The 23,982-nt window shown below is 40.6% G+C and overlaps 1 protein-coding gene across 1 annotated transcript in view; it reads right to left on the bottom strand.

Annotated features, from left to right (window-relative positions):
* LOC144828230 (connector enhancer of kinase suppressor of ras 2-like) overlaps positions 1–23,982 on the bottom strand; it is a 2,060,726-nt gene that overhangs the window by 1,092,624 nt on the left and 944,120 nt on the right. The window contains exon 8 of the mRNA XM_078686315.1: positions 16,665–16,733. Within this exon, the coding sequence (XP_078542441.1) occupies positions 16,665–16,733 (69 nt within the window). The remainder of the gene's footprint in view (positions 1–16,664; positions 16,734–23,982) is intronic.

The following is a 23,982-nucleotide window of genomic DNA, read 5'->3' on the forward strand; positions in this document are numbered from 1 at the left end:
GCATGCTCTTGAGATGCAGATTATTGTGTAGGGCCATTGTGGGTCCCACAACCATTGTGTTACTGGTGTGAAACAAGATGCTGTCTTTAAAAGTTCCTGCAATTGAAGTACTTTCATAGGATAAGAAAAGCCCAAAACCTGGAAGTGATGGAGATGTGTAACTCTGACTGAGCTTAAAAGTGTGAGTTGTCATTTCACCAAATCTAATTCCAAATAAACTTTCTCCTGTTCATAATCCATGCATTACAACTCCATGGTGTTGTGATCGCCAGGAACCACAAACTACCAGCCTATAAAACAATAAACTGCACAACTCAGCGGGGTTGCATAACAACTGATAGAAATAAAAGCAAAAATGTTACAGTATATGTAAGAAGTCTTTTTTGGCTCCCAGTAAAGGCCAGAATCACTTTCAAAACTCTCTGCCTCATGTATGAATGTACTGACAGTGTAGCGCCCAAGCAACTGCACAAACAAATAGTTTAATATACCGAACATACAGAATGTGCTAGAATAAAGAGCATATCCTTGTCAACACCAACATATGCTACAAACTCAGAAAGGGCAGGTGTTTCTTGGTGACTGTCCAACCACATAAGTAACATCCTGCCCAACTAATGTGCCATGGCAAATCACCGATGCATTTCAGATCGTGTCTCAAGTTCCATCTCTTGTAATCTTGACACATTTTTGTCCACCTTCTATTTATTACTTCTAATTTGATTGACCAGTGTTGCATGTTGTGCCTTCTTGCACCTCTCCTGTTGGACTGTATTATAGAGTAAAAACCATTGTGGGGCCAAAATATCGAGGCCTAAATATTGAGAATCAGCATTTTATAACGGTAACTGCATATAGGTAAGTATACATTTACTGTTCTTAACTCCATATTTACATACTTGAAGATATATATATTGTCCAGGTAAATATGTGAAGGTATAGTATACTTATACTTTCCAATATATGCTTATCTTTAAAATATTGCGGTTCTAAATATTTAAGACTCAGTATTTTTGCCCTATTATATATTTTACCTGAATATGCTGGTTCAATACCCCCTGTTGTTTACATATATTGGTGCACATGGCCAGTGTAATCATGGCTGCACAGCTTTGTCATTATTCTGACTAGAAACGGGTGGATAGCAACTATAAAATCTATGGGGCGCAGCTTGCAGTAAATTCACCAATATGTTGCCACTTCGGACGACGAGCAGGAAGGAAGGTGATTTACTTCCTGCTTCTGAATCCAACTGATCCTGGAGCTGCTGAAATGATTGGTTGGATCAGGCTAACCCAGCTCTCATTTTGAGGCTGGGGGCCTATGCCTGCAATTCCTGGGCTCTTTTACAGCACTGGGATTGTAGGATTTGCAGTGCGCAAGACAGATAGACAGCCAATCTATCATGCGCACTGGGCAGTCATCCTTGGTACGCAGGAATCTCTCTGCCCTGCCCCCGTCATCACCCTTGTACTAGCGTGGCTGGCAGCAAACAGAATAATAAAATGGTAATGACCATTATATTATTCTGGGTGTACCTGCTCTGCTCGCATGGGGGGCGGGGAGGGAGGGGTGATGATCCTCCGCCTTAACGGAGGAGCCGCAACTGTGACTAGACCGTGTCCTCTACAACCATTCCATATGAATCTGTTGTCATTTTAATCTTTTTTTGCTTCTCCGCATATTGTATCCCTCTGTACCCAGTCCCCAGTCGAACTCTATTGATTGTACCTACAGTCATAATGCATGCCATCTTAATGTTTCAGAACCCTGAGGCAATAAAGTGTGTAGTACCTGTAAAATATTCAGACATATTTTAAGATAGTTTGGAATACAGGGCAACTTCCGATTAGCTGGTCGGGCACCCTGATAAAACCTATTTTCAAGAAGATCCAACAGCATACTGGTTAATTCCCTTAACATACATTTCATCTAAAATATTTGTTGGCCTGTTACCTAAATTGGTGGAAAAACAAGTGACAGATAATGATTTAATCCCATATGAACAAGCTGGGGTTAGGCCCCGCGAGTCCATGCTTCATCACATCTTTGCACATGATTACATAGCACACAAATCAGCCGGTATAGAAGTGCAAGAGCATAGAAGTGGATTTTAAACCAGCTTTTAACCTGGGGCCTGAGGCATGTTGAAAGAAAACTGATAAAATGAGGATCCCCTGGAGATGTCTTAGTCTTTTGATTGCCTTTCTTATCAACAATTGCTGCAGGCTTACAGAAACAGATTTATTATTGTAAATCTAAGATAATAATTATGAATACTAGCAAGATTGAATTGATGCATTTTGATTAGAGGATGAGTTTGTATGTTATTGGCAAATAAATAGTACACAGTGTAGTCAACAGAAAGCATACCATACTTTTGGAGCTATGTGGATTTAATCATCTGTACGGAGGCTGCACCATTGTAGCTTGCACTGCATGCCTACACTGCTAAAATAATTCCTACTGTTATAATGGTACTCCTGGCCTCCTACTTGAGAAACGTCGTTGATTAGATGGTATGGAGGGCAAAGCATTAAGAAAGGACCTTGGATTACTGCAAGCACTTGAAGTTGAAGTAATTGCCTAGATTTGGGATGATGCTTCACGGATCAGAATACAGGAGTTCCGAATATACATTTAATCAGGTCCTTAATCCCTTTCAACGTCCAGTCAGTGGCTAATGAGTGCTCTAAGGTTAACTAGATTTAGATTTGGGTCCGTCCATCATCCGGTAGTGAAATTGTGCCCCTAGATACGATCCCTTGTCCCTGTGATGGGCTGAATAAACAAAGCACAATCCACTTTATGTTATTTTGTGACTAATATTCGAAATTTAGTCGCTATTATTTAAAACCCCTATTGGTAGCACAAAATAGCAGACCACATATTGACGCCATGAACTTTTTGATATCGGGTCTGTTTTAACATTGCACTCTTTATTTTGACACCAATTAATGCACGAAAAGGTATTACTTTTCAAATAATGAAGGACTGTACCTTTATTCATCGATTTGACGTTTTTTAACTGTATTCTGCGAATAAAGAGGAAGTTCTGTTTTGGATTCTTGGTATAGGTTTTAATTGTTCGTACTTGTTATTATTGGTTTAATTGCTAGCAATTGTTCTTCTTTTATTAATGTATCCTCTTTTATGGCTGTTTAAATATGCCGAATAAAGTCTAAATCGAATTGAATCGAGTGCTCTAAGGACCTGTGTACTAATTAATCAATTACTTGCAACCAGACAACTAAGACAAAGGGTAAAAGATTTATGCACTTCATATGAGGAGCCTTTTGAGACACAAAGGGCATTAACAAATCTACAAATAGTGTTCAAGAAAAATTTTCGACAGAGAAAAAACTCGATTGCTGTTTAATTCAGATTTAGATGTATATGAAGTTAAAAATCATTGACTTTCCTTGTTGATTAAAAAATTGGACGTGCATATTAACTGTGCTAAGTAGCAAGTATGGCACTGAAGCACCATTTGTTGCTTTTTCAATTGAGATTATTGTTGAAAATCTATGCCCTGATCAATCTCAAGGGCTTCTCGGGCTGCAGTTGCATTAAAAGATCTCTGCATGAACTGGTGAACTTCTTCATCGGTTTACAAAGAACTTGGCACAAATGAAAGAGTTTTCAAAACCACTGTTAAAGAAGTAGTTTTACATAGCGAACATTAAAATAGTTGTTGAAATTAGAGTTTGAAAGCGCTGCCATAGAAGAAGGTCTTGTTTAAAAACGAAATCTGTAAAACAAATTGTTTTGATCGGATGAATGATGTTAATTTTAGAATTGTTGTCCCATTCTAGTTGTATATGTTGTGTATTCTCAGTTGTTATTTCACATAACATCTAAATAAAAAGTTGCAAGCTGACTTTAAGGTTGTTCATATGTTTTTAATGTTGTAAATTTCATCCCCCTTATGAATACAATCAGGTATTGTTGCAGAAGGTGCGTGATTGGAGGCCTTTCCATGGTTAAGACTGTAAACCATGATCATTTGGAGAGACAAAGGTTGCTGGAGTTCATGAGACAGTAACAAATGTTGGTTATGGGATAATCCATTTAATGTAAATTTCAGAGAGGATTAGAATGATGGAAAATCCTTGAGCATACCTACAGTCAAGAACTTTCTCTGGACCCACCAGCTGACGGAGTATGGATATTGCTCCATCCAGAAATCTATGTAAATGCAGGTTGGACAGTGGTCACTGATCACAGGCCCCACCTTCACCAGCCCTAATGAGCAAGAAACAACGTCAAAAGCTATCATTTCCCAGCCAGTTGGCTGAATGGTCTGAGGAATACCTTATTAACTCATCCTTAGGGAAATCATACTTACTTTTCCTGACAGAAATACCAAATTGTAACACAATGATATGCAAAGAAAATTAAACTAAATGCAGCAAGAATGAACTTGAGGAGGGAGTACCAGGCCCCTTTAAGGAGATAAACCTTGAAATAGGTACTCTTTGGTATATTTGTCCAGCTGGAGTCCAAGTGAAGGGCAGAATCAAAAATCTGAGCCGACAGCTCACCCACACTTCCTTAGTCTGTAACATGGCACGTTAATGAGTTATAATCAAAGAGGACTGCACCCTACAGGATGGTGACTACGCTGACAATATGAGTGTATCAGTCCCATGAATAAAATGGAGGGGAAGTGTAAATAAAAAAATCCATGTATGTGTGATGTAGTTAAATTCAACATCAGATTATTTCAGCAACATGGAATGTGGTGATTCAAGGCGAATGGTAGTTGGTTGAAGACATCTGCTGGATGAGGTGAAAAAAACGGCCTACCAGCACTTGAAGAACCAACCTTATGTGTGGACTAGTTACTTCACCATATTTGGTGACAATTGCAGTATCCGCTGCCCTCCTCAACCTCAACATGAGTTTCTCCTTGTCCCGGTGTTGCATTGTGCCTACAAGAGTGTGTCACTAGAAAATGTACTGGCGTACATTGAAGCTGGGCTCTTGTGGTATTTTTACAGTGCTGTGAAGAATATCTGTTGCCTGTGGGAAGGAGGCACTTTTCCAGATGTTTGGCAATGTGGAACGCGCTTCGTGGAGTGCCTTGGAAACGGTGACAAGCACACCAGAAAGAAATTGCTTGTCATTGTTTAAGCTGGAGTACTTTAGTGGCAAACACACCTCTTTGTTTGTCTGGATTGCAGTGACAAGCACACCTTACATTTGTTTTAGCCTAATATTTATTTATTTATTTTCTATTTTGACCTTCTGCTTGATTTAAATTGTTTTTTCCCCGGAAAGTTGTTGCAGAATGTTTAGGCAAAGGTAAATGGTTTAAAATTTTATTCTTTTGAGTACCCAGATAAGAAGTTTCAGTTACTGTAAAAAAAAAAGTATAGTTAATTTACTAATAATTTATGAGTGGGTGGAATATTATCACAATTTGTGTTGCAGATGCCACACCCCCTCCATTTGTTTTTTACAAGTCTAAGGGAACCAACAGTTAAATGGCAGAAGTGGAAGAACATTTTTGAATACTATGCTAGGGGTTGATGCACTAATCTTAGTGCAGAGTTTAAACATGCTTTATTGCTTCATAGTTTGGGTAGTGAAGGTCAGGAATTTTGGGAAAATCTTCCTGAGGTAAGTGCTGCTGTTCAGAGGGGTTTAAATGAGTATAAAATATATATCTTAAAGCTTGATCAACATTTTTTACAGAAAGTGAGCACCATTATGGAACGCTATTATTTTGGGTTTAGAGAACATGGGAAGGATGAGTCAGCTGAGGTTTTTGTTATGAGTTTAAGCAAGTTGACAGCTAACTGTAAGTTAGGGACTCTAATGGAAGACATGCTAAGAGACCAGTTTGTGTCGAAATGTGCTAATGATAAAATAAGAGAGGAACTATGGTTAAAGGATGAACCACCACTAGAAAAGTTTATAGTTATAACAAAACGTGTAGAACATATGGTAAAGTGTGTGGGTGAGTTACGGAAAGTGGGTAAACAACAAGCAACCAGCCAACCACAGATAAAGTTGCAGAGTGGATTGTTTCGAATATAGTTGTGATACGTCAGTGACTGAATGAATAGTCCCCAGAAGTATCTGTGTAAGCTGAAAGTTGCAGACATCACTCTTGATGGTTTTGCTCAATCTCTTCAGTTCATTGGCATTAAAAAAAGAGTTCTATTTATCACCACCTAGAGACCATGCCACTTATTATCATGCTCTATATGTCCATTACGTTGCATTTCAGGAAATAAGAGATTTTTGCACTGATTTCAAGAAATCTATTTTATGGTCTTATAAACATTAATTCAAGCAAAACAAAAGGTTGGCCATAGTTAAGAAACATTATAGAATTAGTTTTCAAAAGCTTGCCCATATGCCCCACCAAGGAATATCATGGCAGCGTTTGTCAGGTTTTTGAAGAACGAGGAAGTGGGGTATTGCATTGTTACATCTGCGTTTAGGCTGACACTTGAAATCATTCATTTGACAACCACATGTATGTGTATATTTATTTATGTGCAGGTATTTGAAGAACACAAACTTAGCAGTGATTATTATGTCTGATGCATAACTGTTGAATTCAGAGTTTCTGCCCCATACTTCCACATGATAAGCTTGAGAATGTTTGTCTTGCTATCACTGATGGTCAAGTGTTGAAGGTGTGTACTTGGTGTTCTATTTGCAGGATCACAGTAGGTCAGGCCCCGGGACAGCAATGGTAGAAGTCCCTAAATTAGCACAGTAACCCTGCTTTCCCAGTGATCTGCAAACAAGTTCTGATACCTTGCTATATTATCTTGCAGATATATCACAGTTTCACAAAAGCCCTCATTTTTTAGAAAAAGCAAGAAAGGTGTGTAGGATGTCGGAGTTTAGTAAATGTTTCAATCCAACTTCAACTTTTTAATTATTGGTCTCATGGAGGCCAGGCTATCCTCCAGGTCCCATATCCCTAGCAGTCAATATTAGACAGTAGGAAATTGTATATTTTTCCATGATCCACCCCATTCTTTTTTTGACTGATGCTACTGGTTTTATTACTCTGTGCACCAGGATTCTGCTAATTAAGACCCAATGCATGTAGCTTGATGCCTAAAAACATGTAGAAATTGTGTTTACTCTTAATAGGCATATTGATACATTTCACTAGTGACTGCAGTGCCCATTGTGCCACCTACTAAAGTGATAGTGCACACATGCCTGCACACCTACCATTGTAGCCCGGCTCTGGCAGTTTGTAATCCGACCTGTCGAAATAAATCCTTTAGACAGATTAAAACCTTTCAGACTGCCAAAACTTGCCTCAGCCTTTCCTCTCCTTAGTGAGCTACACTGGATAAAGGTGGAGAAACATATCCAGTTTAAGGCTCCTTGTTATGTCTTCAAAGCAAGGGCTGAAGTTGCCCCTCATCATATATTTGGCTTGATAAAATCGTATCAGCCTGTGCATTTTTGCACACTAGCAACATTTCTCTGTGCACCGTTACGAGGATTAAAAGATCCTGCATGGGAGGTTGCACCTTTGCATACCTCGGCTCAAAACTATTGAACGCCTTATCGGATCATCTGAGATTCTACCCTTCGCTGACAATTAAAGACATGGCTGTTCTAAGCTACCTGGGCTGGAATCATTCTTGCCTGCTGTTAAAGGACTGGAAAACCCCGAGTGGGTAGCTGTTGCGCTAAATTAGCTTCTTAATCTAATCCTAATCGTTTAAATAATAATAGGTCAACCCTATGTAAACTTTATAAGCCCTAAGGCAGGGTGCATGGAATTTAAAGTAGGACATGTTGAAATTCAATGTCACACACATTTACGGGGAAAAAGACTGAAAAGCTGTTTTCACAGTAGCAAGGCTTGCTGTTCCATATGAAAGCACTGAATTACATTATTACATTTAATAATGCTAATTTCAGCTAGGAAATAAATTGAAATATAATTCAAAGACTCCTTTCAATAGAAACTGCAAGTCCAATTTGATGGTATCATCAAATTGTATTTTGCTATTAAGAAAAGGTGCGTTTAGAAAGTTACCTTTTCTTGACTAAGGCCTCTGGATGCCATTTGCATGAGCTACAGCTAGCACCTGAATAGCCCCCTTGATGAGGTGTGGGAATGTCATGCAGAGTAGGGAAAAAAACTTGTGGGGAGGTGTGTTGGTTCCTCTATCAGGATGACAATCAGGGCTGTGCTGAGATACTTGATTAATGTAAGGTCCTACTCTGTCACAGGCAAATGTTAGCTGACATCTGGGTAGGACCCTTTTTTGTTATCCCAGTCAGGGAGGCACAAACCCCATATGGAGAGCAGATCCTTTCAGAACTGACTTACAGTGACCACAGTGTAGGAGTTGCTTATTTCCCCCCGGCCACGCCTCTTGGGTGGGCATAGAGGCTCTGCCCAAGAGAAGAAGGGTTTCACCATCTTGCATTGGGTAGGAAGGGACGCTTAGGGATTGTTTGCAGTGGGGAACACAGGAAGTGCTGAGAAAATTGGTTGGATTACTCTTGGGAATCTTTCCCCTATTGGTATGGAGAAACCAGCAGTTCCCACCCCATCAGTCAGGCTAATAGAAGGCATAAATGTGGCACCCCTGGGCACCCTCTTCAGAACACTACTAGACCTGCGAAAGACAAAGGATAGACTGCACCTCCTGTTGAGTCCTGTGAGGATACCTGAAAGACTGGGTATGCTCCCACTGATATCTGGGACTCCTCCGAACATCCCGAAAAACCTGGGACGTAGAAACCTTTTGGCTCTCAAGACCGTTGGAGGACTGGGATAAGCCTGCCAAGTTGATCAAATAGGGGTCATTGCCTTTGACCCAGAGATTCAGCTTGCTTGCTCTCTGTGTTTTTCCGCAGCAGCAAATCCATTTCATGTGGATGTCGCAGAAAGGGTATGTAGAGCCCTGTTCAGTGACAGCTCGTAATATTGCCCCACTGTAGGAGTCCAAGCTCCATAGAATGTGACTAAGTCCAAATGTATCAATCTCCAGAGAGTGAAGGCGCCAAAATTGTTTAGATGTTGAGGAACCTTCCTTGGGCACAAAGTTTGAATTTCTCTCCACCAAAAGTCAACAGCCCCACTGGGACCTCTTTTGATGTCTGGCTTGCCTTGGTCAGCCCTCCTTGGCCTCAGTCTACTGCCTTCCCCACCTGAGGATTTTTGAATTCCCTCTCAGAAACTGAATCCAAAGATAGAACGTCTGACTGGGTCCAATCTAGTCACTGCATCCGACCCACTCCCCATCACTATTGGCATTAAATCGGGTCTGGGTACCGGTCAAGAGCAACCAGAGGACTGGTTGACATTTAATGACTTTTGGTGCTATTTTCATTGAACTCTTTTAAAATTCAAATCTCCATTCCCCTTATTAGATCTTTGATGTTTTGGTTTCATTGTTTTTATTAAATTATTCTCTGTTTTTATAAATGGAGTGGGATTTTATATAGTATTTGAATAGAACAAGCAGCTGGGTTCTAGCAAACCGCACTACCAGATTTAGTCACAGTCTTATTAGTCTATATTGCCCACCTCAAATGATCTGCTGCTGGTAGATCATGAAATAAATACAACAGTTTGTGGATGAGAGGCAACATAAAAAAAGACAAATCAAGTGTACATATATAAGTCGATGAGATGGTTCCTGTGTTGAAAGTTTTCTTTTTATTAGTCAGATGTATTCAGTATGCACAGGGTCAGGCAACAGCCAACGCGGTTCGCCCATAGAAAAGGGTGACTGCCCTACGATGTGACAAGTGAAAATCAGAGATTGATTAGGAGCGTGAATAAAGTCCCAAAGCAAAATAAAAAACGTTGAAGAAAACCATGCTACTATGTACTGCTCTATATATCAGATAGACTAGGCTTTTAGCTGTGGTAGTCTTTAGCATCAGCTGCAATGGTGCTAGTGTTTGCGATTCAGTTGGGAAATCCGGTGTAATAGATCGTATCCCTTGTCTAAGCCAGATGAACAGAAGAACATCAAGTGGGGTTTGTTGTGTGCCCCGAAACATATGCTCAATAGTATAGAATTGGCCGTTATGATATAAGTCCCCCCAGGTGCGGAAGTGGGTTTGCTTTTTGAAATCATGAAAAATGGTCTCCTGGAGAAGTGGCATGTTCGGGTGGTAAGTGAGAGGCAATAGTGGAGAGTTTAACATGGGGACATTCAACATGTGCCTTATGCGTTGCCACGCTGCGATCGTACATGTGAGGGTGGTCGGCACCTTGTCTCTAGCTCCAACAGGTTCATATATGACACCATCCTTTGGGATGGGGTGTGCGAGCCAGTGTTCCGCGGCAACTTGAGGCATATACTGTGGCTGCTCGACCTAAAACCATGCATAATGGGCTTGTGCACACATATAGTATAATTCGAAATTTGGTGTTCCAAACCCTCCCTGCGAGAATGGTTGAATAATTACATTCCATTGCAATCTTGGTTGTTTGCCTTCCCATACAAGGCGCGTCAGCTCCGATTTTAGCGTCATAAAGAAAAGGCCCCCGGGTGGTACCGAATATTTAAAAAGAGGTAAAGCAGTTGGGGGAGCACCACCATTTTAATTAAGGATGTTCGACCTGCCATGGAGAGGGGTAAAGCTATCTAGCGAGTGACGCATTCTGCGATCTGGGTCATGGCCTTCCCATAATTCAATCGCATAAGCTCATCTTTGTCTCTAGTAATTCGTATCCCCAGATATCTCAGTTCCTGTTCACACCACTCCAAGGGATAGTCCAGCGGGAAGCCAACTGTTGCAGTCGTCAGAGGGAAAATATTCAACAATCCCCAATTAATGTGGATCCCTGACAGTTTCCCAAACACTATAAACTCCATGAGGATTGGGTTCAGATTTTGCTGTGGGTCCCGAATGTAAAGGGTAATGTCGTCTGCATAGAGAGATATGAGTATTTGGCGCATATTGCACCTCAAGGCCTTATCATTGTGGTGTTGTCGCAGTTTCGCCGCTAATGGCTCCTTTGCAATAGCGAAAAGAAATGGGGAAAGTGGGCACACCTGATGAGTTACCCTAGTGATCTGGAACGCCTGCGATGTGTGCCCATTAATAAGTACCTTGGCGACCGGCATGTAATATAATAATTGGATCCACAAGAGGAATAGGGGTGGAAAGCCCATCCACAACATTAACCCAAAGATGTAGTCCCACTCTATAGAGTCAAAAGCCTTGGTGGCGTCTAAAAAAAACGCAGCTAGGTGAAGGTCTGGTGAGACATTCTTCAAAATGGCAAAAAGTGTTCTCAAATTATGGGTGGTGGCCCTCCCAGGCACGAAGCCCGACTGGTCAGAGAGGATCAAGTTCTCCATCAGCAGACTCAGTCGAGTTGCGATCATTTTCGCTAATATTTTGGCCTTGCAATTAAGCAGGGAGAGTCGCAGTGCTTGGGTGGTTTCCCCGGCTTTAACAGTGAAATTATAAGAGCTTCCCTCATAGAGGCAGGAAGGTTACCAACCTCCAGCGATTCATCGTACACTTCACGGAGAATGGGGGCCATTAATTCTATATATGTTTTATAGAATTCTATAGGAATTCTGTCAGTACCCATGGCCTTCCCCGATCGCATACTCATGATGGCCTCCCTTACCTCATCCAGCTCAAACGGAGCCCACAAAAAAGTTCTCTGAACATCGCTCAACCAGCCAAACGCCACATCACCCAAAGAGCCATCTAAGTCCAAGTCATCCGCCCTATTTGTAGTATAGAGTCGATTGTAATGTCTCGCAAAGGCATTAAGTATGTTGTTTGTGTCCCGATAGACTGTCCCTTCCAGATCTTCAAGTTCCAATATATAATTAGAGTAGCGAGGTTGTCTAACCTTGTGCGCTAGGGCCTTACCTAACTTATCCCCTTCTCCTTAACTTCTGGCCACCCAGTATTTGCCCCTAAACCGCGTGTGCCTCATCCATGTACTCCGTAAGTGTGTCCCTGAACTTAGCTTGGGCAGGCAATTGACAGAGTCCTTGCTTTTGGGAAAGGGACATTGTGGGGTGAGCCCAAGACAGGACCCCCGCTTGAGACTGTCCTGATTTGGGGACAATGACACCAAGTGGTAAAACACCTGATGATGGGCTGAGGTTCCCAATAGGTGCACAGTAATGATGGGACCCTGATGTACGCATTATATGTGGTACATGTGCCATACAGTTAAGATGTATGCCTAATGTATTTATGCTAAGTGCACTATTGCTAGCAGTTACTAGTTGTCCTCCCTAATGGTGAGTTCTGATGGTGATGACAGTGGCCCAATGGCCCTGTAGTGTATATAATCCCTGTAAAGTCATACCACGTGCCAGGTAGCACAGTGTATATATGTGATATGTTCTAATGTGTTTTATGGATAATACAAAGGTTCTTTTTTAATAACTTTGTGTGGAGTTTCTTTTGTGATGGGCCTAGTGTGTCACTACTGTGGGAGTGTGTTTTGCACACGTTTTACACATTGCCTCTGGGATAAGTCTGTATAGTCTGCCAAGCTACCAAGGGGGTGAGCAGGGGTTATCTTCAATGTGTAACTCCCTTGTCCTGACTAGAGTGGTTTCTGCCTGGCTTAGGCGCATGCCCGAGCCAACCAGAAATCCCATTTCTAACAAGGAGTAATCAGTTTATAACATTTCCTGCATATAGTACACTTTTGTGGGCTTTATGGCTCCATATTTAGGCCAAAATTACTAGTTTGAAAATATGTCTATTCACATAATGGCCAGCCATGACCAGTAGTCAGATGATATACTGCCTCAGGATCTGCACTTGATTTATTCAGCAATCAAAGCAATCTAGCCCCAGATAAATAATGTCTGGAAAGCAGCGCTGTATTAAATCTCCTCTGCCTCTCAACCAAAAGCCAGTGTCACCAAGATGACCCTATTGCAGTCTAACACTGACCACTAAGCTAGACTGGCAGTGTTTGTGGAGAGATTGACCAAAAAGTGTGTGCACCCAGGCCCCAGTGCCCGGGGAGTACTGTCCTGCCAAACATGCTCTGCTATCTACACTCAGTAAACAGTCAGAGCAAATCTAATCCCAAGTCACCCATGGACTAAAGGTGTCTACTGAACCAGTTAGACAGATTCCCCCCTGATCAACCTAAAAATGGTCCCACAGATCATCAACCTGATGAAGGCCCATGAAGCAGTCCCCAAACCAAAATGCACCATTTAGACCAAGGGCAGGAGGACCATTTAAATATTATTTTAAAATTACTGTATAAGAACACTAAAGGATTTAATCAGTTAAGACTGACATAAATATAATCTTTTAGAAAGTCTACGTTTTAGACTCCTGTTGAGACATTCTTGATATCAAAAACCAATGAAAGCACCAAACCCCATTTTGGAAAATGGCCTTCTCTTTAGGGTCACTCCAAACTTTTGCCTTCCTCCTTCTCTTTTTGCTAAATTGCTTTTTTGCTAACCAGTGCTAAAGTACATGTGATTCTCCCCTACGCATGATGACATTGTTGTATACCTGATTGGAATATTTGGTTGACTAGTAAGCCCCTTGTATAGTGGTATACCATACACCCAAGGCCTGAAAGTAAAATGCTAGTAGTGGTCCTGCAGTACTGATTATGCCGCCCACATAAGTAGCCTTTCAAACCTGTCTCAGGCCTGCCACTACAGGGCCTGTGTGTGTAGTATACTGTCACTTCGAGTTGACATTTAAAACTACTTGCCAAAGTCAGAAACCCCCTTTTTATTACAAATGTCACCTCTAAGGAAGGCCCTAAATAACCATGAGGGCAGAGTGCCATGTACGTAAAAGATAGGAAATGTGTGTTAAATCTTTACATTTCCTGGAAGTGACAAACACCTAGAATCGTTTTTTACTACTCTGAGGGCTACCCTTCTCATAGGCTAGCATTTTGTAATGCCTTCATAAAATTTTGAGCTGTAATTCATGATCAGAGAGAAGTAGCTTTTTCATGTTTCATATCGTTGGACTAGTAATGATAAATCCTCCTCACTGGAGAAGTAGGTTTTAACATTACTGTTGGAGAAATGCCACTTTTAGAAAGTAGTCACTTTTCTGCACTTACTGCTCTGTGTGACTGATGGCCTGTTTCCAATACACTTCTGGGGTGGGTGACAGCAACACAGGAAGGATATGTGTGACTGAATACCCATCTATATACAGCTTCATTCTGATGGCCATGTCTTGGCTGGATGGAAGGAAGGGGCTAACACTTCACTTGAATAGGCATTGCCCTGTCCCCAAACATAGGACTGTTTACTCCCCATGGATAGCCTGGAAGACAGAACTAGGTTGAAAGGGATACTACTGCACTTCAGAGAGCTGCTTTGAAGTCACCCCCACATCAAATACACTTTTGGGTATAAGTACTGAGTCTCTGACCCCCTAAAATCAGACACTGCTGGACTTGTAACTAATCTCTGGCAGAAAAACTACTGTACTGCTTAAAGGACTCAACTGGACTGCTGATCTGTAATTCCTGCTTATCTGTTTGTTGCCATGCTGCCAGCTGCTCTCTGACCTCCAAGGGCTTGTTGGCTTGCCTTCTGCTGATTGAGACCCGAGGATAGCAAAGTCTCTATCCCGGCTCCTTTGCCTAGCTCACTGGAAGTGATCCATATGCTTGCAACATGGATTTTGACGCATCTCCTTTCTGCGTGTAGCAGAAACGGTGCATCAACCCGGTTGAGGGAGTAAAATCAGTGCATCACCTCGACTGCGTGGCAGAATCCAGCACATTGCTCGACGCCCCTTCACTCTTGCACCCGTCTTTGGAACTATCGCCTTCACTGCATGGAGAAGATTGACGCATCCTGTGCCTGCAGGACTTTACATCAACGCAACTCCTTGTTTGTGACCAGAAAAGGTGCCTTCTTCATTGGAGCCCTGTGGATTCTGTAGCTGGCGCTCCATCACAGTCGGCCCAAACTTTGACTTTACCCTGGTTAAGCATGATCTAAAGTAACCTTTTAGTGCTACTTTCTTCTAAGCCCTTTTCTGCATTTATTCCATGAATTCAATATCTTCTATACATTGGATTTTTGTTGTTTTGGTCTTGTTTTGTTCAGAATATAATGATCTATTTTCTTAATCTTTTTGGAGTCTTTTTGTGGTGTATTTGTTGTGTTACTTCGTAGGTGTGTTTCTCAGATACTTTACACATTGCCTCTTTAGATAAGCCTGACTCCTCTGTTTCCAGATACCAGAGGGTGTCCACGGTCTATCTTTTAGTGTGTATTTAGCCTGGCATTTCCTGGGTGTAAACTCTGCAGTATTACTATTAACTTTATTTGGATACAACGCTCCAATACTTGCTAATCTTCTCCAACCCTTTTTTCCTAACCACTTGTTTTATACATGGATTTTTTTTCATCACAATTGAAAATCTTAACACTATTTCTCATCATAATGAGTTGTCTTGAGAAGTTGTGTATTTGTTTAAGTAATTAGAATTTCAGATTTCTCTCAGTTTGAATGACGTTTTTATAAATAGGACTTTATCAACCTTTCAGCAACTTACTCTATTATTATGTATTCAGTTACAAAAATGTTCTAACTTTAAGTAACATGCCTTTATTATGGGTGCACCTGTTCTGTGTTCCTTAACACATTGATGTTCCTCAAGATATAGCTGTATTGGAGTTCTTGACATTTGTGAAAGTTGACGCCATAGACCACTGCCTACAAAAACCTAAAGATGAGATTAAATGAAAGGATGTTTATTGTATTTGATTTGGGAATTCAAAATAATTGTGACAAAAAAACAAAAACAATTTTCCTTGAATCTCACAGGCAAATATATTGAGGGAAAAAAGGCCGGAATACGGATTTTCCATTCTAAGTAACTTTTCACTGATTTTAGATTTTCTCTGAGCTATTACAGATTTTACAATTCACACAGGTAGGCTGCCTTGACTGGTCACGCTCATATTGCCAGTCCTAAAATGTGGTCTATGGATCATTTCTTCAAATAGTCACAAGAGAAGGAAAAGAAACATCAAAATGCTCAACCAAGGTAACGCTTCTGAAAGACACTGAAGATAATGTTTATGTTATTGCATAATGAATACAATTTGAACTGCCCTAAAGCTAATTTTTTACTGGTTTTATATCTTTTTATTGGTACAACACACACGGGGTCTTTTACATGTTTTCTGCAAATCCTGGATCAGTCCTACTCTCATAACAAATGGTAATAGTCCCATTAATTGGAATATTGGAAAAATCATGCAGTTGTCTTAAAAGTTCTTCATATAGCATTGGATTGCACCTATTTATTCACTTAGGTCCTGATCACGAGAGTGGCAGATTGGGGTAGGCACCAATGCCATGGGGCGAGTTGAGTAGATGCCCTCTATATTGAGTTTTGGCTGTAGAATAAGAGATAACATGCAGATGTGGTACGTATCCACTGACATCTGCATGTTTTGCCTTTTATACTTGGTCATTTCCCAATGATAAATGTAACCTCGTATAATTTGTTAGAAGAAAAACAGCCCAGGTTGGGGTAATTATCGTGTAGTCTGAATTCCGATCCCTTATCAAACTCCTTTTTGGATAGGGATTGGAATTTAACCTGCCCACTCATAATCAGGTCCTTAGTATAAAGACACATGAATACTGTATGTTTGCTTCCCTCTGTATTGCACAGACAGTAAGGCAATTGAGGTACTCACCACCGTCTGATGATTCACCTGGATCACTTCATCTCCTGCGTGGATCTTTTTACACTGGTCTGCAGGAGACTAAAGGGAAAAGGAACAGTGAACTTGGCATGCTTCCTTGGAAAGGAACCAGAAACTATACAATCCTGAACAGAAAACATACAGTATTATGTATGAAGATGGCCTGACTGTCACTAATACCTTAGGTATTTTAATCATTAATAAGTTGTTTATCTTACAGAAAAAAACTATTTTTGTGACTATTTGGATGGACAAGTCTAATATTTCCAACGAAAAATAAACGAGAAAACACATCCACTGCAGTCCCACTCAAAAAATATTTACCATGATTGCTCACTTCACCTTACCCCACCGCAAATTTTAAAAGTACATTTTCACTAAAAAGAGAAGAGGCATTTACAGGGGCTGAAAACTGCATAGAGATGCACTGCTGGAAGGGTGGGTGACACGTTGATGAACTTGGTAAATATTTCTTTTCAGCTTGTGAAACAGATAAACACAGATCATTAAGTAACTTCCCATTGTTACGCATCACAGTAAACGACAACAATGTTACAAATGTGGCAAGTGTAATCAAAAAAAGAGTTTGGGTTCATATAGTCAGTGGCGGCTCCACTGCTAAGGCCCACTGCTCACCGAGTGAGCAATTAAAAACAGAAAAATAAAATGATAATAACAAACTGGCATAATTGTTTGGGGGCAGGGTGAGGCTGGGCTGTTTATATGTTGAGAGGATGGAGGAGGAGTGGTAGCACTTCCTAGTGCACATGATATTTTGGCCTGCCCTCTTGGGCTGGCTAAAACCTCATGTGCAAATTGCATGTTCTCCACCCGGGCTGCATTACAACCTGGGTGGAGATCATGCCCAGGGTCCCATTCCCTGTCTGAGTGCTGAACCATGGTGCTCAGACCAACCACGAAGCTGCATTGCAGCGTTGTGATTGGCTCAAGGAATCCTGGGTGCTTCCTGCTTCCACAGAATCCAGGAAGAGGACGGCGAGGACAGAGGAAAGGTGGCAGCTGGCTGCATCCAGGTAAGTGTTTTATTTTTGATTTATATTTTATTCCCTCACCTCTCCGCTCCCCCACCACCCCCCTACACACTTGTTCGGTAGCAGCGCTACTGCATATAGTGCACAGGGAGGGCTATATTACAAAACCTTTGAGGTTTTCATATAGGAGCTGGTGTTACTGTACATATTACATTACTATAATATGGCCCCTAGGTACAGAGCACAGGTGGACTCGCTTTTAGTTTGTGCATTTCAGGAGAGTACTGAGTCTAACATGCCGAGTATTGATCTCATTGGATGCTGTGTGAGTGTGTTCTGGGTAATCTTTGACCTTTGAAAGAAAGTCTAAGTGCCTCTTTCAGAACATTGGGGACACAACATGGATGGAGTATCCTGCCTGCCAAATCCTCACTCCACCTGCTCTATTTTTAGTCAGGAGTACATTAACTTACTGCAAAGGCCTGATGAAGTCGGGGCAGTCAAAGGTATCGGCATCAGGCTGCTTGCCCTATTCAGGGTGGATGGTACGATTTCTATTTTTCTGTCTATCCCCATCAAGTACATCTAGGCAGTCATGAACAGAAAAAACAAGAATGACTCCCACACCATGCAAGGAAGCTCCCAGGGTCTGGGGCCAATATTGTTTTTCAGAAAAAAATTCCTGGTTATGAAGGCATAGATTTATCAGCAGGTCGTATGGTGAGCTCTTAATTTGGCAGGCGGCAGTCAGGCTGCGGTGGTGTAGGAGGCCAGCATCACCTTGGTGAATGGCAGGCTGCCTGCTATAGTCTAAATCATGTCCTAATTGTCTAAATCTGTTTGGGAAGTCTATCATGTATTCACACTGGTATGAACCTCTAACCCCCTCCTGTCTGTGGATGGGGGTCCGGTATACAGATCTAGGAGGTATGGCTAGGAGCATGCTGTAGCACACTAAACTAGTGAACCCTCAGACTGTGTTTGAATTACATATAGTCTTTGATCTGCTATCCCCACTCCCCACCCCCTCAGTCATGTAAAACATATTCTATCTCCTGAATGGCATCCCTTCACTCCCTAGAATACAGTATTGTCCATGACATGTTGCTTACTGTGAACAAGTGCCATGTCAGCAGAGGTCGCCAAGAGAATGTGCTGGTGCTTGCTGAGCACCAGAACATTATATGCAACAGTAGTGGCTCATAGACCTCTCTTGTAATATTTAAATATTCTGTAAAGGCAAATATTTATAGAAATGTAATTGTTTTTTTCTAGAGGTTCCAACATAAGATATAATTGTTCAGCTTTATGTTGATGAATATGAGCAGTGAGGCATGTGAAACAGTTATTTCATTCAGAAGGACACCCTTCTTGTCATTGTGTACTTAATGGCTTGATTCACAAAGGTAGCCTCGCAGTTGTATGCCTGTATAATATTATCCAGCAAATGTGTAATATTATGCAAGAGTAAATGCCGAGCAGGTGGTGGAGATTAGATGTTCCAAAGCACGGTTAGCCTTGAATATTTATGTATACAAGTAATTAACAGTCGGTCGGACCGCCACAGTCAGCTCTTCTTAAATCCACATTGTAATCCACACAGTGGTCGGAGATCCCTGTACTGCCCTATGGATGCTGTTTTTCTCCAACCACTATTGGAAAAAGGCTGTCAGAGCAGCGGGTTTTCAGCAGTCAGCCGGAGCTGCAGGATGCATGTATTGTAATCTAGCAGTCAGACCGACCGCTTCTGACAAGAACGTGGTGGTCCAAACCCCGGAAGTCGCTGCAACCAGCATTGTAATCAGGCTCATAGTCTTCAAATTTTCTCTTTTTAAAAAAACTTTGAAGTTTTTGTATTTTTTTTTTAATTCATCCTCCAGAATTGGGGTTTGATACTGAGTCCATGGTTTCTTTTATTCATTTTTTCCCTAAATTCAGAGCATTCTCATCAATGGAATTGTGCACAAAAGGCCAGAAATACGAAGCCTTATTCTGTTTGCAAATGGCCTGATTTGCAGATGTTAACAACCATGTTACCAAATAAAAATTTGTGTTTGTGACCAAAGTCCCAATCGGTATTTGTAAGGGTCATCTTTAGGGCATCTCCTGCAAATACTGATTTGCAGTGGTATGTATTAATGTTTTGCAGCCAAATTCCTAAGGGATCCATCCCCCCTTGAGAATGATGAAAACATATTTTTTAACAGTAAGAAATTGTAAACATGGTGATCTGCTGACCTCAGCAAGCCCCCTTCCCTGTCATTGCTTCGATTCCTAGTGGCTCACAATTTGCGACCTACCTCACTAATATTCATGAAGTAGGTCGAATTGCGACCCACTAGGAACCAGCATTTTGTGAGCCGACCCATTACTATATAGATTGGTTTGCAAAATAGCACACTGGTTGCAAAAATTCTGGTTGCAAATTGCGACCTACATCTTACAGAGGGAGCAGGGGAACATGGACTGTTGGTCCCATAATACTTAACGTGCAACCTACCAGGTCTAAAGCTGAATGCTCCATTATGAATTGTGTGCATACTTAAGCGAACATCAGCTCTCTCTTGTGCATGGTACACACTGACAAAGGGGCCCTTCTCTCCGTGTGTTGCCATGAAGGCCTTGTAGGTCTATCAGTCATGGAGATGCCCCCCTCACGTCCGGTTTCTCATGTCTCATACAAGTGCAAGGGCAGTATTCAACTCATAGGCAGATGCATAAAGCATGGCCCAGTCTACTCCAGCATTATTTCCTTTGGCAAGAATTGTGCCCTAAAAGGCCAACCTTTGACTGCATACATTTTAGGCTATTTTAGGGTAGTCTGCAATTTGCACATTTATTAACACGTACAGGGGAAGCAAGGAAGTCTGTATCTGCATGGTAAGGATAGGTAGATGCGAAATTAAGTCGACACAATAGTCAACCTTATACACATAGATTCTTGTATTTAAATATTGTGTAAAGGTTACTTTCTCGCATCTGTTGTTTCACAATTCATGTATGACTTTACAGAAACAACCACAAATTGCCTGAGGTATTTTACTTTGTTTGTCTGTTCTATGTGGGTCTATGGATACAGGCTTGTACCCCACTGTTAATTGACTCTCATTTTTGTGTTCTAAATTTGAAGTTTTTTTGCATATTAAAAATTGCCTTTACCTGGCTGGATACTGGCACAAATATAGCACTGATTGGGGCTATATTTATTGTATTCACATTCCTCATTCTCCCAGGGACCACAGTCTCTTATAAAAAGGGATTTACTATCCAGCGCAAATCAGGATTTGTGTTAGATAGTTTTCCAAAAACTCAATGTTGCTCTTTTTTGCTGCTTTGCATTACTTTTCGTCAGGAAGCATGGCATTGTGTTACATGCCCATTTCCATGTAACCACCAAAGGGGTTTGATGCAAAACCCTATTTGCAAATATTCATAGACAGGGATTTATGAAAATGTTTTTGCACCTCCATAAGGAATGGACAACAAAGAGAAATCTTTTTATTTCTCCTCGCTTTTCCTACTTTGCATGCATGCTGCATTGTACAGCACACATACAAAGTAGGGCAACTAATCCTTATAGAACCTCCACACCCTATATAGCGCAAGTGCGTGCGTGTGTGCATGTGCATGGCAGTATAAAGTACACCAGCACAGGGAGAAAGGCAAACAGCACCATATCTTATCTATCTTTCTTTATCTGTTTCACCCAATGCAGTAAAGCAACTTTAGTTTCTGCGCTACGTTGCATGATTTAGTCGTACATATCTGCCTTTGTTAAGGCCTTTGCCTTTTCAGCTTTCTCTATTATTTATCTTCATTAAGTTTACTCTTTTTTAACATACAGGTGCATGCTAAGCCCACTAATCTATCACCATTTAATGATGAACAGTAACTTGGGCTGGACAAAAACATTTCTTTACTATGCATTACTACAAGCTCCATTGTATGGATTGCAATAGGAGCTGGGCAGTTTTTCATATGGGTGAAGCTAATGGCATTTATATTTTAAAGGAAATCACAGCTTTTTTTACTCAGTTCTGTCGACCTCCTAGGGTGAATTCCCAATCAGCTCATAATAAGAATTTCCTTACCTGATATTTTCAGGTGGAAGAACAATTTGTGGAATTCATAAAGGAACGAGGAGCTGAGTGCAGGATGGCCAAATATCATCGCAACAAAGAACGCGCTATTTGGGTTGCCAGTGCAAGAAGTAGCATTAAGCTCTGCATCAGTTACAAAACTAGAGTCACTCGGTATCCTCTCTGTTTTCAAGCCCTGGTGTAAGCAATTCATTGAAAAAGGAAATCAAATTGTTTCTAGTCCAAGTTTCTTTCACAAGTGCATCAGTTGATTTTCACCCCTTATAAAAAGTAATGGAAGTTAGATACTGTACAAACTGTGATGGGTATACTGCTTGAACGTCGACTCCAAAATACTATTTGACCAAATTATCGTTGCTGCAAAAATGTTGAGGGACATACTATTGAGAGTCATTTTTTGTTTACATATTATTAATGAATTAAATACATGTTTTCACCAACATCCCATGCTTTTTCAACAATCTAAATAACGTTTCAAACACTAAAGACAGAATAACAAATTTTGCCAACCAAGAATTGTATACACTTTCCCCAATATTCTAACTGTAGTTAGAATGTAAAAAGGCCACCACAACCCTTAATTTATGCTTTTATGTACTTTCAAGAACGTTTGTTTAAATATGAAATCTCAACTTCTTTAGCTTATGCTCTTTCTGAAACGTTTTACAATTGGATTTTGAATAGTAAATATTGCTGATTAATGCACTTTCCTCAAAGTGTGAGGGTGGGAGTTAGAAGAGAGACTCTCATACCCTTTATTTCATGCACTTTCTACCAAATATTGGTAGACTAGATTTAGGATAATAAAGTTCACCTATTTAACAAATGTACGTTTCCCAGTTTTAGTTGGATTGGTGCTGAAAAACTTTTCCCAATATTAGTTGGACTAGAGCTAGGATAGTAAATCATATGTCCTCAAATTATGCACTTTCCCCAATATCTGTAAGACTGGAAGCAGAATAGTAAATCTCACATGTTTCACTATGCATTGGCCCCAATTTTAATTGAATCGGAATTAGAATAACAAATCTTAACATTTCAATTTATACACTTTCCACAGTGTTCGTGAGACTGGAGTTAGAAAGGTGAATGGCACCCCTTTTAATGTATGCACTTTCTTCCATTTTAGTGGGATTGTATATAGAATGGTAAATATCACCCCACCAGAACTTATGTACTTTTCCAGTATTCTTAAGGCTTGAGCTAGAATAGTAAATCTCACCCTTTTCTTTTCTGCACTTTTCCAAAGTTCATTAGGATTGACGTTAATAAACATCACCCCTCTGATTTGCGCACTTTTCCCAATGCCAGTGAAACTAGAGTTAAAATAATTAACCACTTTCACCGATATATGTATTTATTACAGTGCTTAATAAACCAAGCCAATTAAATCTTAAATCTTTCAATTGCAGCCCAATTCAGAAATGGTGTTTGTCTAAAAAGTAGTTCTTAACCTGTGGTTCGGGAACCAAGGTGTCCGTGACAGCTTAGAAAATGAAATAAAATTACAGAGTAATAAAAAATGAGTATATAAACGAAGAAACAACATGCAAAATTAAAGATCTTAAAATGTTCTGTAAAAGAAAAGGAATTTGAGATAGGAGCCAAACTGTAAGTAAGTACCCTCATTTGTGGGGGCAGAGCAAGTGAATCAACTGGAATACAGTATGGACAATTAATAACCTCAACTAAATTAAGAAACATGTTTTAGTTTTTTGTGTATATATGTGTGTGAATTAAATAAAGTATTTTATAATGTGTATATTTGTTTGATTAATTATTGTTTCTACAATTTTTTGTATTGTGTTATGGTTCAAATAATAGGAAATGCTTAGACTGTGGTCTCTGGCTCCCAGTAATGAATTAGTGGGGGTCAGCGATTTAATGGGGGTCCACATGTTACAGTAAGGATCAAGTGGAGGTCCACAGACATCAAACAGTTCTGAACCACTGGTCTAAAGGATTCTATGTCACTGATATATTGAACATTCTGCTCTGCTCTACTCTACCTTTCTTTACTTGATGGTAGGGCTTTTTTGGCTGTCAAAGCCAAGGAATGGAGCAGCCTCCATATCTGCATACTGATCAGAAGCAAAACCATCAACTTTCTTAACTATTGAAAACTAATTAAAATTACCTTTCGTTCTAGTATTTCTTCTTTTCCTTCAGTGCCAGGACACTCAGTTTCTGGAGAACTGGAGTTCTAAAAGTGAATTT

Source organism: Lissotriton helveticus, chromosome 4_1, assembly GCF_964261635.1.
Source record: "Lissotriton helveticus chromosome 4_1, aLisHel1.1, whole genome shotgun sequence".
NCBI lineage: Eukaryota > Metazoa > Chordata > Amphibia > Caudata > Salamandridae > Lissotriton > Lissotriton helveticus.